Source organism: Lonchura striata, chromosome 4 (assembly GCF_050655825.1).
Source record: "Lonchura striata isolate lonStrDom1 chromosome 4, ASM5065582v1, whole genome shotgun sequence".
NCBI lineage: Eukaryota > Metazoa > Chordata > Aves > Passeriformes > Estrildidae > Lonchura > Lonchura striata.
The window spans coordinates 66,773,681-66,791,651 of record NC_140706.1 but is presented as its reverse complement, the minus strand read 5'-3'; the positions used below and the strand labels follow the sequence as shown (position 1 = coordinate 66,791,651).

The 17,971-nt window shown below is 40.7% G+C and overlaps 1 protein-coding gene across 1 annotated transcript in view; it reads right to left on the bottom strand.

The window, feature by feature from the left end:
- The window catches only part of ANKRD50 (ankyrin repeat domain 50), a 39,005-nt gene that overhangs the window by 4,927 nt on the left and 16,107 nt on the right, over window positions 1-17,971 (bottom strand). Inside the window, exons 3-4 of the mRNA XM_085579310.1 lie at window positions 11,986-12,215; window positions 304-3,851 (exon numbers count right to left, since the gene is read on the bottom strand). Of these exons, the coding sequence (XP_085435436.1) occupies window positions 307-3,851; window positions 11,986-12,215 (3,775 nt within the window). The 3' untranslated portion in view covers window positions 304-306. The remainder of the gene's footprint in view (window positions 1-303; window positions 3,852-11,985; window positions 12,216-17,971) is intronic.

Here is a 17,971-nt window from a genome sequence, read left to right as displayed (position 1 = left end):
ATGAACTGAAATTCTCATCTGTCCTTACATTTGAAAATCAAATTCCAAATCAATGCCACCTGAAACTCAGTTATCAAAGACAGTGGGCCACAATTAGAGCAACTGAATTCAAGAGACAACACAATAGTGATCCAATTCCTCTATGGCTGGTGATTTTAAATGACAGCAAAGGAAATACTTGACAGGTTAAGATTTTAACATCCATCACATAAGCAATTATGATGGTAATGATAGTAAAATGTAATTTTAGCACATTTTAAATGAAATGCAGGCATTTGGTTCCTTTGTGACTAGGTAAGTTACCTTTTACAATGGTGTTTCCTTCTTGTAGTTGAAGCTTGGGTCACTACCTTCAATCTGAAGTTTTAAGGCTTGCTTAAGGCTGAGTTCTGTCTCTGCGGAGGGATAGCCTTCCAACACATCCTGATGCCCCCTGTCCTGCACTGTTCGTGGGACAGAAACCCTGCCGAGAAAAACCTGATTGCTCTGAAGATGGTAATTTGGATTTGTCATAATGCCATTTCTCTTCTTCTGCTCCCCGCTCTGTTGGTGAATCAGGAACTGCTGCTGAGATCGACCAACTTCTTGCTGAGCTGGAGGGACCAAAATCTTGCACTGTGGCTCTGGCGGCATTGATTTGAGTGGCATGCTTGTGCCAGATTTGGCAATAGGTACTCGTTTATCAAACTGAGTCATTTCATACTCTAGCACTTTGGGTTGGGAGGAACTACTCTGCTTTATTTTCTTTCCAGCTGACCCAGACTTGCTGGAGTTGTCTGTTTTGCCCCCTTTGTTCGCTTTAGTTGATTTCAAACTAGGTTTCACTTGGCTCCATTCAAACTCACTACTGGGTGAATTATGATTTTGACTTAGGGAATGAGTTGTGGAAGAAGGGGAGACAATGGACTGCCTGCTTCTGCTGCGTGGCAGGGAATGCTGCTGGATTTGCTCTGTGAACGACAGGCTGTGGAAACTGTCGATGGGCACCGTCTGAGCGGTGGCCGTTGAGGACGTGGTGCGGAGAGAAGAATTTTTGGAGCTTTTCAGGGAATTATTTGATAAAGATGACTTCTGACGGTCAACCGTAGAATCGGGAGACTCCGAAGGAGAACTGAAGGCGTGTGCAGGCCCATTGGATAATCCCCGCATTCCAGACTGCACGTCTCCTCCTGTACTCCCTGAACTATTGGACTTCATGGTTAAGGACTGCATTTTAGAGGAGACTGACTGTAAGGGCTTCTGCTCCATTGTGTGGACTGGAGACGGAGTGCAACCATTCAGAGTTGATGCACCATATTTTTCCAGTAATTTGATAATCTGGGAGTGTCCATTTTTGGCTGCAACCCGCATAGCAGTGCGCCCAAACTGGTCAGCGTGATTTGGATCAGCACCATGCTCCAGTAATATCTGGACAACGTCAATGTGCCCCTCTTGGGCCGCAATGCAGAGTCCAGTAGCACCTTGATTACAAGTGTGGTCAACCAGAGCACCATGCTCGATGAGAAGCTGCACGACCTTCACGTGGCCTTGCCATGCAGCAGACTGCAAAGCGGATCTCTTCTCGTTATCTGCAGCGTTCACGTCAGCGTGGTACGTTATCAGCACCTGCACCATCTCCAAATGGCCCTGCCAGCAGGAAACATGGAGTGCTGTTCTTCCTTCAGCGTCGCTTGCTTCGACATTTGCACCATTTTCTAAAAAATACTCAGCCATCGTAAGCTGGTTTTCTAATGCTAGGATATAAAGCGTTGGCCGGCCATCAGCGTCTTTGTAGTTCACATCTGCTCCGTGGCTGAGCAGTAGCTCAACTATATCTCTGTGACCTTCTAAGGCAGCAACTCGGAGAGCATTTCTCCCATCGTAGCCTCTCTGATCAATGTTGGATTTATTTTCCAGTAACATCTGCACACAATCATAGTGACCTTCCTGTGCGGCTAATATGAAAGGTATCCTTCCATCATTATCAATTTCATTTGTTCTAGCACCTTGTTCTATAAGAGCTTCACAGATCAACCTGTGACCTTCAAAAGCTGCCATGTGCAAAGGTGTCCAGCCTGCATCGTCTCTGTGATTTTCATCTAGCCCCCTGTCCAGCAGAGTCCGTACTACTTCAACATTGCCCTGCGCAGATGCTATGCTCAGGACTGTTCTACCTTCACTGTCAATGCTGTCAACAGCTGCACCCCAAAACAAGAGAGTATTCACCACTGAGGCGTGGCCCATGGAGGCTGCTGCCAGAAGCGGCGTCCGGCCGTTGTTGTCTGTGTGATCAACATCAGCTCCTCCTTCCAGGAGCAGATCAACCACATCCACGTGTCCTTCATAGGCGGCCACCAGCAGTGGAGTCATGCCATCCTTGTCACAGTGGTCGACTTCAGCACCGCGGTCGATGAGGAGGCTGACCACCGAGGCGTGTCCCTTACTGGCCGGCACGCAGAGCGCAGCCACAGACAGCGCCGTCCTCCCGTCCACGTCCTCGTGGTTCACCTCCGCACCGTGGTCCAGCAGGTGCTCCACGATCTCCTTGTGCCCCATGTACGCAGCTGCGATCAGAGCCGTCCTGCCCTCGTTGTCAGCTTTATTAACTTCAGCCCCGTGCTGGAGCAGATTCAGCACGATATCTTCGTGTCCTCCCCAGGCCGCCGCTCTCAGCGCCGTCCGGCTGTCAGCATCGGCGCAGTCCACTTTGACCCCGGCGTACAGGAGCGCGGACACCACCTCCGTGTGCCCTCCCCACGCCGCCGAGCGCAGCGCCGTCCAGCCGTCGTGGTCCGTGTGGTTGACGTTGGCCCCACAGCCGATGAGGCAGTTGACCACCTTGGTGTGCCCCTGCCGAGAAGCCAAGGTCAGCGCTGTTTGCCCGTGGGTGTCTTCGATCTCCAGATCCGCCCCCCTTGAAACCAGCAGGTTGACCACGTCGAGGTTGCCGCTGTACGCCGCGTTGGCCAACAGCGTTCTCCCGTTGGAATCGCACTGGTTTACGGACGCCCCGTTGTCCAACAAGGTGCGGATGGAGTCTTCCCTCTCCAGAGCCTGCCGGACGATGCAAGACGTGCGGTCATCTTCGCTGTTGACGTGAGCACCAGCCTTTACCAGCAGCTGTAACACCTCTTGCTCTTTAGGAATTAAGGTTGACAGGGAGTCTTTGACAGGTGTGCCATTCCATATCATCCACAAAGCCAGCTCGGAAGTCTCCAACTGTAAATTAGAATTAATGAGATGCAGTGCAAACTCTTGAGCTTCTAATGGTGTTAAATCCTTTGCCCGGCAGGTGTAACTCATTGCCAGCATTCTGTGTCCCTCTGCGGCATTACACAAGTATTTCTGTGTACAGTGCTTTACATCCAGCAACCACTCTGCAAAACTGTAATGAAACAAGATTTTTGTATTTCCAAGGCCATCGATAAAGACTTTGGACAGGACATCCAATTTGCGTTGAAAGTCTTCCATTGTCAGCGTCATGTTTTTGGTCCACACGGCGTGATACAATTCCGTGGTGGTCAAGGGCCTGCAGGCTGCAAGAATCACATTAAGGATGGGCTGGACCTTTGCAAACTGTTTTCTCACAAAAAGTCTCTGACAGAGCCAAAGGTAGAGGCCATTTAATGTTCCTGGAATATCACGGATTTCCCGTAGCATGATAAAATTCTCCACAACTCCATCTAGGACGCGTTCCAGATACAAAAAGCAACCGCTGCTTTTGATGTGAAGCTGATTCAGCATTTCTGCCGTTTCTTTTGTGAGGTGTTGTCTCAGGGCTTCTTCCTGGTCCAAACGATGCAGAATATATTGCTGCACATCTTTCACAATGTAGGCCTTTCGGAGGTCATCCAGACTTATTTTTCGAAAACCTGTTGAAAGGAGAGAAAGCTGTAATTATTTCTGATCCAACTCTGCTTAACTCAATGTTGAAAGAAGAATAAATAAAAGCCAAGACATTTTTGGGTGGGGAACACCCACAATAAAATATTTTCCCCAGTAAACACAGTGAATATAAATTAAATATAATAGCAGAAAACTTTGATAATTATATGCACTGGTATCATCATATGCACAAGTATAGTAATAAGAAAAAAATAGGTGCTATTAACAAAAATAATATTGAAAATCACTCTGAATTAGGCATTGTGTGTCTGCCTTGGACAACACTAAACATCTAAGCAAAATCATCAAAGCTGCAACTGAAATAATATTATTAAGTATTATTATATCGTTAAAGGAATAATCCCTTTTCCAATGTGGTTAACAATGGAATTCTACGTAATTTTCAGCTATTTAGATTAAGACAATTATTATGTTTATTTAATTACAGAAGAGGGTATTCACATCTGCTGCATATGCATGATTAAATGTATATAAATCACTAACTTGACCACCACCCCTTTTTTTAAAAGCTTTTATGATACAGGAGAGACACTCAAAAATGTTTTTAAACATCTTTGGACCTCTGTGCACTGAAATTTTGCAAGTGAGGACTGAGCTCTAGATAAACACCCTGGTTATCGGGTGGGTGACTCATCATATAAAGACATAGGTTTTCTCGTAGTCATATCTCTCTGTTTTTGCAGCCCGTTGACTCTTTAGAGGTAAAAGGGACATTATTTCATAGACACAGACTGTGTCTGTCCCCTCCCCACTCAAGGAAAGGGACACCGTTCCCAGCAGAACATGTGAGGAAGTTCCCCGCGCTGCCTTAGCAGCCGTAAGCCTCTCAGGAATGGGGCTGAACCAAGGCAGAGCCGTCTGGACACACAGCTGCCTCTGCCATTTTAAACATTTGCTCTGGCAGGGCCAAGGTAAGCACTTGATGAGGACCTACCCTCTCTGATTAGTGACACATCGTGTTGTTTGAACGCTGCTCTTGCGGAAGTTACGGGAAAACCACAGAGGTCACGGAGGCAGCACCTTCAGTGACTGCGTTTCAGGTCAGAACTGCACCTCACTTCTCCAGCTTGTGATTCCTTCCTTACAGCCAGCTCAGCTAATCAGACACAAAACCAACTACTCTTCAAACCAAAGCTAAGTAACTCATCTCTAAATTATACTGAAGGAAAAGCAACCATAGATCAATGTGTTCAACTCCATTTCAGCCCCATCTCCATACAAAAAAAAACATTTTAAGTGAGCCTCTGAAGGATGTTGCTTCTATATTTATGTTTTTATTGTGTTTAAACACTGTGGATCAAACTGCTCAGTCTCTGAGGTTGTTTTGGCAGCAAATTCAGGCTGGTAACAGAGCTGTGGTTTTTGCTCCCCAGTGGCTTCAGCAGAGGTTCTGAATGTCCCATTAAGGTCACTCTGCTAATTGTTTAGTCTACATGAGCACTGTACAAACACCACAGCTGAGAACAGGGAGGTAAGTGTTACTAAAATATTTCTGCTTCCCTTAGTAATTATGGAAGCACTACAAACAGGACTGAACAATACCTAAAACAAAATCATGCTTCTCCACAAAATGAAATAACTGGAGAGGACACTTTTGCACATTTTGTTCAGAGGACAAAACTACACAAGTAAGATTGACTACTTGAAGATTTTTGAATGAGAAGGCCAGGAACAAGAATATAATCTTTCTCCATTCCAGAGGATTCTTTTATTTTTGGTTCTAAAAGAAAACAGAAACAGCTTTATCCACCATAACATGCCACAAATTCAAGTAATGTCCTAACCTGACCTGTAGGATAGCATAATTCATTACTTTACCATGTATTTTATTAAAATATTCTGTATGTAACTTTGTGAAGCCCTCAATTCTTGCACATAACCCAAATAAAAAAACTTTGCTGAGTAAGAGCAAAGAGTGTCCTGTGATTCTGCAGATCCCAAAGCTCCCACTTGAAGTGAAAGTCTGTTTCTAGGTCGGGATACTTCAGAACAGGCAGGGAGCTCTTCAAAATCATTCTCTGTGACTTTAGACCTAAGTGACCCTGCTCCCTAACCTCTCACATTAATCCCATGCCCACATCCTGCCTTCCAATATATACCTGCAAACGTAAGCTATTTTTGTTTTTACATCACTTAAGTGTTTTTTCAGTAGCGGATTTCATTTCCCTGCAATGAGAAAACCCTCAATGGGCTGGCACAACAACAATCCTGAGATTTCAGCTGATGTTCAGTGTTGCCTGACTAATGATTACACTTCACCTCCCCTGACTCCCAGCCTTCCCACAAAAACTTGCAGTGGTAATAGTTCAAGTGCCTCTGTCTCAGTCTCTGTATCTCTGCTTCAAAAACGAGACTCTTGCCTGTCTTGCAAGCGTTCTTTGAAAAACAATTTTCATTTTGCTTCCCCAAATAGGTGGGAAAGTGAACAAAAAACTCCCAAAGCCCTCCAAATAAAAAAGTAAAAAAGGAAGGGTTTGTGTGTTTGGCATTCTTTTCCCCTTTAAATGATGTATCAGTGCCCAGAGAAGCTGTGGATGCTCCATTCCTGGAAGTGTTCAAGGCCAGGTTGGATGGGGCTTTGAATAACCTGAGATAGTGGAAGGTGTCCCTGCCCATGGCAGGGGGTTGGAATGAGATGGGCTTTAAGGTCTCTTCCAACACAAAACATTCTAAGATGCTCCGATTACTTTGTTCCATACTAGAGCTAAAAATGATCTATTCTTACCTCAGATACACCAAATATCTAAGCACTTCAGACAAGTAAATAAATTTCAGAAGGTTTCAGAGCAGTTTTAAACTATTTGATTGGCAACATTTTATGGAAGCAAAAACCTGGGTTTTTTTACCCTTTTCTTTTTTTCTTTTCTACAGTATTACCATACATTTGTTAATGAGATCCTATATATTGTATCTGAAAGTAAGCTTGGATAGCAAGAAGCACACTACACTCATACAGACCTTCACACATCCCAGGGATGAAATGACCTTTTTAAGGGCTGGGATTAAAAAACTGCCATTGCAGCAGACTTTTGGACATAAAATGGGATGTTAATTTTAACCACTGCATCAGGCCATACTATAATAAGCAAATAATTCAAAAGAAGCCCTATAGATAGAACTGATTTTTTTTTAATTCTGAATTTTTTGTTGCTAGCTTGAAGAAGGAAAACAAAGCTGTGCATTTTTTCCCCAAATATCTGCCTAAAGCAAGGCATTTTACATTTCCAAACAAAGGGCTTGCAAACTTGCTTTGCAACTCTGCCCCATACAATAAGTCACTTTCATGGACAAGAAGGACCAAAACATTAAGAGAAAGCTCATTTTGTTTTTGATGCATTCCCATGAACTACTTAAGATCAGCAAAACAGAAGTTACAGTAGACAGAACTTACAGTCCCATGACCCTGCTTCTTGCATTGTTAAAATATTTCATACAACACATCAGTTTAAATCCAATGGGAGCTCCAGTATGAATTGTTCTAATTTATTACATTTCTGTCAGTTCTGTAAACAAATCTGTTCCAAATGTATTCCTAGGCAAGATCTAGGGTCATTCAAAAGGGGAAAAAAGGGATCTTGGTTATAAATACTTTTATAGCATGTCAACCTTTTCATACTTTAATAGTCAAAAAGCTATTAACTAGCAAGTTTCAATACTTAAAAATATCCTCCACTTTCATATCTTTAAATGGATTTACATAAGCATGTAACAGAAGTTTTAAATGCATTTTAATGTATTTAACTGAATTGTTAGCTTTAGAGTAATCCAAATTATTACAAACATGGCAGTAATTTGGCATTAATACTTTATGCTGCTGATCTAAACACCTATTGAATGAGATACTTCTGTGGCCATTTATGCACACCTGCTCAAAAAGAATAACTTATCCAGCAGAGTAAAGGGCACCTGGAGACTCAGGCAGCACACTTAGCTTTTAATGCATTTGCAGTATATTGTGCATTAAAAATTTCTCTGCCTCTTCTGCAGGTGCTATGAGACTTTGGGGCTGAAATCTGCTGCTCTCACTGGTCCGTGTCACTGCACAGAAGTTTATTTAATTAGATCTACAGGTAATAGGCCATTTGAAACTATTTAGTCTTCCCTCTTTAATTACAAAGCAATTAAATTCCAAGTTCACTCACAACTTTTTACAAAAAAATATGAAATTCCCTAGTACAATGATTTCAAAGTGGCAATGAAAAGAAAGGACACAGTAATTAAAAGCTCCCTATGTATTTCCCAAGCATTCTAAATAATGTTTCTTTCCAAACCTCAAACCTAAACAAGAAATAAACTTTTTCAAAGCTTCAGTATTATAAAAGTAAGTTTTACAACCTCATAAATATATAGTTTATCTTTTACAGTAAGACTCCAACTCCCACGAAGACTTCAAAGAAACATTAAATCACCCAAATAAATTCCAACCTACAATGAAAAATTAGAGGACAACTTAGATTTTTTTATTTTGGAAGCAATCTCCTGAAGCAGTCTCATGCCATTTATTTTCTGGAATGGCAGAAAGGTTCGGCTCCAAATCTGGCAACTGATTTGGTTTGGAGATTCAGCAATAAAACTACATGAGTAGCTCTAATTGCCAAAACATGAAGTTTCTCAGAGAAGCTGCATTGTGATTTTTCACTGTATTTCTCTAAGATTTTCATATTTTTGCTAATTTTTTAATTTTTTGGAAAGGTTGTAAGGAAAACAACCCTCCAAATCTATTCAGACCAGTAAACAGCAGAAACATGAGCAAGACATGTTCCTGAGATTTCCAATCAAGAACAAATTTGGATAAATACCAACTCCTAAAAGTTCCTGTCTGTCTGGAACTGAATGACAAATAAAAGGATGAGTGAAAAATGGATGACTATCAGTTTCTGCCTGTGGACATGTGGGAGAATAGAGCTTAAACTCCCTCTCATGCCAAACTGAACCCTTTCACCTCCACTTTCGTTTTTTTAATTGAATTTTCCAGTATTTTTCTGGTATTTGCCATTAACTTCATGAGAATTACGACTCCCTGAGATGTGACATCTGCACAGGTTGTGCAGCCATGCCTCATGCATGAGAAGGAATTCTTCACAAGAATGTCAGTGTTTAACTGAGGGGTATAATCAAGGCCACATGCCACAGATAATTGATTTACGTGTCTAGCAAAAAAAGAAGAAATTAGGTGCCTATTAAAAAGAAGCCTTTTTAAACCATTTGCACATATGCACTTTTGCTAACTTACCTTTATGCTGTTAATGAGAAATTATCTGCTGTTCACTTCAACTTATCTATGTAAAATTGCCTGATTTGAAAATGTCTCAAGTTTTCCAACTAATATGAGGGATTTTCAAACCAGGAAATTTGTTTTGTAAGCATGTTTTCTATGCTTTCAAGATTTAGTCTCCTTTTAGAAGAAGCATTAAAATTAGCTCATTAGCTAAAAATGAAAAAAAATACATTTTATGCTCTGTGCCACTTTCATGTTGGAAAGGCTGTGTTGATGTAGCTGCTTGAGTGCCCACACTTGGAGCCAAATGATAACAAATGATGATGGGGGAGACAACATGGATAACTACGGGTGCAAGACAGAATTGCTAAATTTAGGGGAAAATCCACTAGGAAAAGCCACCAGGCAGCATGTGGCAGTTGGTGACAGAGCATATGAAGAGAAGGCAGTTATCTGTCCCTCTCCTTTTTTAACTCATTTGGCATTTGCTCACTGTGGAGGGTGACCACAGACTCAGCCAGGCATTGTCTCACATTTGGTTCGTATTTTTGAGGTTGTCTCTGTAGCCAAAAGAGGCAAAACTTTTTTTTTTTCACTTTTTTTTTTTTTTTAAATTAATGAAAGCTGAGAATCTGAGCAAGGGAAAAAAAAAAAATCTGTAGCACGTTGTGCTACTACAGAATCTTGGAATACAGAAGGGCCCAGAGCACAAGCTGCAGCAGATGCAGGCACAGCTATTCAGTTTTCATAAATAAGTCGCCACCAGAAGTGAAAGAACAAAGAGGACCAGAACAAACACCCCTCCTCCTCTTCTCATTCTTAAGAGTGCTAGGGATGATTATTCACCACTGGCAGTGTCAGGATGACAGTGGGTGAGAAAGACTGGACTCTTTCTTCCATGTCATCACTATTTTTGTCTCAGGAGCTGCTTGCACAACTCCCATCTGTACTGCACGCCCAAAAAAGAGCATCATCAGGACAAGGCAACTGCAGCAAGCCCGCTTCCAGTCATTGGGAACACTTTGCTGACATGAGAGCTAAACTTATTTGTCAGACAGACTCAGAAGAATTTTTCACTGAATGAAAATTTTAAGTGAAAACAGATACAAGCTCACTGCAAACAAATTAATACTGGCCAATGTGTATTTCATACCATACTCCAAAACTTATTTTAAAATAAAAAACTACAGATGGGACACATTTTCTTCATCAATTCTGAAGGGATCTCAATCTGTCTCACCAAGTTACAGTGCAACTGATTTTTATTTGGTCCAAATACCTATTGGTGGTCTCCACTTCTGCCTGCCCACCTACTAAATATAAATAGCTTTAAAAAATGGCTTAGCTAAAAGTAAACATTCGAATACCACAAAGGAGGAGAAGAACTTGCCCCAGCAGAAGAGTTAATGTCAGTCAATCCTTTGCAGGCCAGAACCCAAAAAGAAACCCACATTATTTGCAGTTTTACAACACCAAGTTACATAGTTTTTGAAGTTAATGGAAGCTTCAGCCATGTTCCTCAGATCCTCACTACTGCAAACCTGAATATTGGCTGGTAACAGGAAAATCCTCCAACAGTGAATTAACTGGGCAGCCATCACATTGGCTGTACTGTCACATTTTCCTTTCATAGTGGCTAAACCACAACTGCCTCCAAATAGACCCTAAAATTTCTTCTCAATTTGTATCCAATTCTTTCTTTGCTGTACCTTTTCCACATTGAAGGTGGGATTATAGTATCACACACCAATTTCCTTTATGCTATTCATCAGGTCATACTCTGTGGAAATGAAAAATTAACTTGCTGGAATTAAATTTATTTTAAAGGCATATGCATTAGTTCTGCTGATTTTTCCTGTCAGGAATTCCATCTGGAAATATATTTAAAAGACAACAGCACTTTTTTAGGGCTAGTCTGTAACATTGTATAGTTCAATGGAAAGGAAACAGGACTGTTGTGAGAAAGTCTTGTCTGTTTTTTTGGCAATAACAACATATCTAATCAGCCAAACTCTGACAAAACTATTCCCATATGAATAGTGCCTGAAGGAACCCGGTGAAGCCACCCCAAAGTTTCTTTTAGTTGTCACATACTCCCAAATACCAGTCTTCATGTCTGCCACTGATTAATACAGTACTTCATTCCAAAATGCAATTATCCCATTGACCTTCTGCCACTGTAAAAACGAGCAAGCCTATGGGTCTAAGTACTATAATCACATTTTTTGTCCTAATTGTGTCCTTAATACACACAGGCTTTATACATAAGGCCTGGAATCCAGTCCAGATATTGCCTTTTATTACATTTCAGAGAACTTCCAGTAACAATGTCATTACAGTGAAGAAATGTTCTCATGACACAGTAGAGCCTGGATGAAGAAGCTGTAAAAATCTTTTTTCATGTGCAACCTTTGCCAAAAGCACAGTCCAAGAATCCACATCTACATTGTTCCTCTCTCCCATTTCACCTTCAGAGATTATTACCCACTTTCTGCAAACATGGTGAGAGATTTCAATGGCAGATGAAAGGAAAACCTTCTGAGGTTGTAAGGAATGGGTGTATGCAGCTGAAATACTTCTGTACTTACACATCACCTATGCCGTTTGAAGCCTCCTGAAATGAGCAAAGCAAGAGGAAAACTCAAGACACTGAAGAGAACATGGATGCTTTGCAAAGATAAAATTTAACTCCAAAATGTGTAGTTGATTTAAACTCTCCATAGTCCTTGGGAAAGAGGGATGTGTGTTTTTTAGAATTGCTATTTTTCCTATTGTCATTTTTTACAAGCAAGCATGCAGCAGTGCTTCCCACCATCCCCAGGGCCTGGCAAATACAACATCCTAGGTACAGGTCCCAAACAATTCCTGTGCTCTGTGCTCACCTGTAAACATTTTTGTAACAGCTTTACTCTGCTTGCGGGCAGAACACAGGAGGAGCAGCCAGGGAGGGAAGAACTCGAAGTGGCTGGCTAAAATCTCTGCTATTGTCCCAGATAAACTCGTGGAAGTCTGTTCACCCTCGGAAACGTTGCAGCCCTCGTCCACCGAATCCACCAGCATGAAGAGGCTCTGCTGAGGGGGCTTCATTCCCAGGAGAGGCAGCAGAATGCACCTGGAAGCAACATGACACAAAATCAGTATTTTAAATGCATTTAACAATGCATTGACTGTCACATCGCATCCGTGCCACGTCACTGTCACATCCAGGACAAAGTCATGATCAACTTAAAATGCAAAGTTACTTTTTAAAAAAGTTACTATGGAAAACATTGAAGTAGACTAAACTAGAAGAAATACTTTGAACAGGCAGATAGTGATCTAGCTCTTGTTTAGGCACCATTACTTTTTCACGAACTTCTAATTTATAACAATACTTAAACATTATGTAATAGTGTCCACGGCTAATTAGAAGACTTGGAAAAATGTTGCTTCACTAAGAACCTACTTGGCCTAAAGCTTAAAAACTTCACTGCTGTTGTCTCTGCCAAAGCTGTTGCAACTGCTTATCAGAAACTAATAGTGAACAATAGCTGGTCATGAAAAAAAAGTCTGAAAGACACATGAAATATCAAAGCTCAAAGAGTTCAAGTCTGAATGAATAACACTATTACAAAGAACAGAATTTCTGCCACACCTTCACAAATAAAATGCAAATTAGTAACAGACTGAGGCATTCGGTAGTGACTTTGATGTATTAGCTTTTATTTATATTGAAGTTGCCAAGCTCCTGTTACTGGGAAAGGATTATCTGCATCCTTGAGATGCAGCTCTAACAACACATCTGATTGTGTGACTAAAAAATTCAAATTTGCATCTACTGTTGGTCTCTTTAGCAGGTGGTTCTTAAAAATATACCTAACTGCATTTACATGTATCTTTAAATAGCACTACATAACCATCCATACATCTATTCAGTATTTCCACACTACACTACTATTTTTCATAGTGATTTAGGCCTGTAAGTTTCACTGACTAAATTATCTTTAAATACACTTGGCAAGTAAACTTTGACTTTATAGTACAAGGATTTGGAAAATGAAACGAGGTGAGAAAAATACATATCTGACAGTTTACTCTCTTGTAAATTTGCTGTTTGCACATGTCCAGAAGGCATGCCCATCATAAGTATTTTTTGTTTTACTCAAGTCCATAATAACCTTTTTTCATTTATTTTACTGAACAAATTTACCTTCAGCAGACTTTGGTCAACATATTATCACCTACCAAGCATTCAAATGGGAATAGGAAAATCCTGCCTGTTAATGCAAGAATTTAACCCACTTCAGAAATGATTCATAAGCCTTGTTGGGGGAGGTTGGTTATTTTCTGGTTTTCTGACAGATAAAAAAGCCAAATGGAAACAGCGGTGCACTTTTCACGCCTGACAGTAACAGCAGAATCTAGCAGAACAGACTAGGGGGGTAATTTCCTCAGAGGTATAAAAAGGAAGTACAGAATACTTGTGATCTGAAAATATTCAGTACTACATGGATTTTAAAACATGGCCTTCCCCCCTTTTTTTCAGAAGCACAAGACTTCTGGAACTCTTGTAATTCCCCAGCTAGGTACTCCTTCAGAGGATGCCTGATGTACAACTGACATCACTGCTCACTACGCTGGGAAGTTAAGCAGCTACCAATTTATAGAACAGGAAATTAAAGTAGCCATGAGGTTAAAATTACTTTCCCAAGTGATGCCAATCCCACAGTGAAAGGAGGAGGTTGGAAATGATCACATTTTCCACCCCTTCCCCCACCACAACGCTGTCTTGCCCCCTCAGCTATTTGTGTGTCAAGGCATTTTTCCTGCAACATTTCATTCCCTATCAAAACTAATTTTCTTCTCACATAGTTCTCTGTATGAAATTACTTTTTGAGAATGAATGTTACTATGAGATATAAAGAAATGGTAATGGTTATCTTAAATTAAAAATCTCACTTAAAATCCATGTGACCCTAACAAAATGCCTATGAAATACCTTAGGAGCATCCAGAAACATTCTTGTGTCAGTTTTTACCTGTTGGGAACACCACCAAGAAAAGCAAAAAGTCTTGTCTGGGAAAGATTCCCAAATCACTCTGCCTCTAAACAGGGCTGGAAGCAGATGTGTAAGGAACAATTTAAGCACTGGGCAAGCACTAGAAGGCCAACTTTTACCATCATTCTCAGCAATCACTGCTTCCAGGGACTTTGCATTTAACATCCTTTAACTGACCACACTTCCACAGGTCTGTCCAAGTCTTGTATGAACTGGTTTAAGGCTCTGGCATTCACAGCAGCAAGGCTGTCTGCAGCTTAGCTGCACACTGCATGAAATGGAAGGGTTCTTCCTTTTGTGGTTTAAAAAGCAAAATGTCCTTGTTCCATTTGATATCCTTTAACTTCTGACTGGAAGGGGCAGTGAGCAGTAATGTCATATTCTCACTATCTATGCCATTTGTACCACAGCCTCTCTGAGCTATTTTGTCCCAGGCAGATGAGTCCTAGCATATTGAAGCTGCTCCACAAAATGCTATTCCACAGCCCCTTGTCTCTCTGTGCTCTGCTTCTTTCCACTCCACAATGCTTTTATTTCTGAATCTTAACATAATTTAAATTCCACTAGGAAAAATATATGCACATAAGAAATGAGGCACAATGGCTTCTCCCAGCTTAGAGCAATATTAATAAAAGTGTGGCATTAACAAGATATTGATCAGGCTTTCTCTTTAAGTGCCCTTTGAAACTGCTTGATAAAATTCTGTTCTTCCGAGACACTTTACATCACGAGTTCAGAGCGGGTGCCAAGGAACATAATAGTGAAACTTTTCGGGAAGTGCTGTGCTAATTTGCCAAAGTCCCATTATGTGACAGCCAGGGGATCAGCTCCAGACAGCATGGGGTTAGGAAAGGCAGGTCCTGCCTGACCAACCTGATCTCCTTCTAGGACAAGGTGACCTGCTCAGGGATGAGGGCAAGGCTGCGCATGGTGTTCACCTTGACTCCAGTAAAGCCTCTGCCAGTGTCACCCTCATCATCCCCTGCACAAACCTGGATGGTGGAGTCTAAAGAGAGGTGGGGAAAGGATTTAAACCCAGCTGGGGGCAGGTCACAAGTGGGATTGCCTGGGCTCAGTCTTGGGGCCAGTTCTGTTTCGTATCCTTATCACTCACCTGGACAGCGAGCCCTCCCTAAGTCAGCCTCTTCTCCCAAGACATGGTTTAGTGGTGGGCTGGGCAGTACTGGGTCAGAGATCTCAAAGGTCTTTTCTACAACATGACTTAGTAATTCCACTCCCCTGCCATTTCTTGATTACACAGGAAAATAACATAAATCAACAAGGAATTAACAATGTCTTTAAAGCACTTCCCTCAAGGGTGATTCATCTACAGATTGTTGTAACAGATTGCTTAATTGCAGAGTGCCTCTCAAAAGACTGCAAGTTGACTTTCTTTACCTTCTGAAAGAGTAACAGCTTTCTCTTAACAAGTTGTATATTTAATATAGATATAAAATATTATCAATTTAAAATAATTAAAAAAAAAAAAACAAGTTAACCTGGATATTTGTAAAAATATAAAATCTCCAGAGAAAACAGCACAATTAGGTATTTTATAGGATGGAATTATTTTAATGGCAATCTAATGACTTACTTATGCAGAGCAAAGATGTTTCACATGCTCTGCAGCAAACAAGAATTCCTCAGAACAATGAGCCATCCCATAGAATTCTTCAAGATTGCTACTGAATTGACTGAACACATGCAAACATGATTTTCCACACATGGAAGGAATATATACAGGCTATGCTGAAGTTCTACTTATGGCTGGCCTTGGGATTTTTAGATTGGATCCACAAAAACACAACAGAACAGAGAAGAAAGACAGCAACGTTGTCCAAAAAGCTGAAAAGAGTCACAGTGGAGTGCACATACTTATTTAAAAAAGAAAAAAAAAAAAAGAATAAAGAAAACACTTTGCCAAATAGCAATTAATGAGTGTGGCTCTAGGAGCAAAAGAAATCATAATGTGCTCCTCATATTTGACTGTCTCTGGTGTATAAAAAATTCAGCTATGTCCCACTTAAACTGGGAGCATAGCTTCCTAGAAGTGCTCCTGTTTCTCTACCCTGCTGTCAGCATTCTCTACTGACAAACATACAGAACAACTGTATAAAAATCATCTCCTAAGCAGGCCAGGAGCAGCAGGGCAAAAAAAAAAAAAAACCCAAAAAAACCCACAACCAAACAACAACAACAACACAAACAAAAAAAAAAACCACCAAACCCACAAAGAAGAACACAACCACTACCCCTGATTTGTCAGACTCCAAGTGCTGCTACTTTTAGCAAAGCATGACACACTTCAAATTTTATGATGGAAATTACATACTTGGAAATCTGCTGTACTACTACTACTGAGTTCTTACCTTTCCTTTTCTAAACCATATAACAATGCTTCAACTAACTGCTTCTAGAGACACCTCCCAAGAGGTTATATCTTGGTATTTCCAACTTGTATTCCTGAGAATACATTCCTGCATCAGGAATTCACACACTGTTCTTTCTGAAGAAAGTTCATAAAAAAGTGGACAACATCATTATTCTACACATAGCCTCCTCCTGCTTTTTCCCACGTTTCTACACTAGATTCCTTGAGGAAATTCATCAGCTATTTGTCATATTCCTAAACCCTGCATATTGATCAGGAATATGCCTCTATATATACTGGATCAATGTCTTTGTCATTACATGTTTATATATAAAGAGTTTAACAATACCTGGTATATAACAAAACAATTCTCCAAGCACTCATCTCAATCTTCAAACAAGCAAACAAGCATCTTCCTCCTTGTAAGTGGTTTACAACATGACATATCACAGCCCTTTACAATGTGATTTTTAAGACACTTACTTCCATTTATGTTGTTTTGGCAAAAACTGAAAATAAAGTGCTCAGCAAGACTGTAAATAAGCCAGCTATATTTACATAATGTTGTAGTCATTTTTGCCAGCAATGTAAGAAACAGCGGGATTTTTGCCTAAAAATCACATGCTGAGACCTAGCAAAAATCCTAACCACTAAGGGGGAACCTGATGCTGCTGCCTCTAAATGAGATGCTAAACAAAATGCTAAACCTCAAGTATTTTTAATCATCCCGACTTGAAAAATTCTCACAAGCGACTGCAAACACCAGAGGTCACTTCTCCTATGCTTACAGACACATGTTCATTTGTACATTGTAATAATCCAGGGGTTGGTTAGCAGGGAGTATAATCCATTAAAACTGTCTGTCCCCACCGCCCCCAGGTCTCTATTTGCATTTAAAAGCATGGAGCCAGTGAAGATAAAGCTGTTAAAGACTGTTAGAAGCTTCAGCAAAGACAGACTTACACCAATAGCTGCATTTTTCTCTTTTGTTTTCCAAACTGCATTTGGGGCACAGGTCGCCATAAAAAAAGAAAAGATGAATTTAAATTCTAATAAAATTGACAATTCCTGCTGTTCAGCTGATGAAATATTACCCTCTTTCCAAGTACTTTTAGCAGCTGTATTCACACAGAAAGAAAAACCAGAGCATCTTTACAAATTACTTGTAGCACTGTTTGCAGAGAAGTGAGTTTTATTTTGTCCTGTGACAAGGCATTTATGTCTTGTGGATGACCTACAGTAAACAGTTTATTTACCTGCCTTATAATGCATTCTGGCTAATGATTAAAAGGGAAATTAATGATCAAATCAATAGCTGCTTTCTGTATATCACCACCCCAATTCTTGGCACTATATACATGTGGAATACAGGCCTTTCCTTCTAATTGCCTAGCTGCTCATACTGGTAAAAACATCCAGAAAAACAGACACACGGGACCCTTAACTAACTGGGAATATT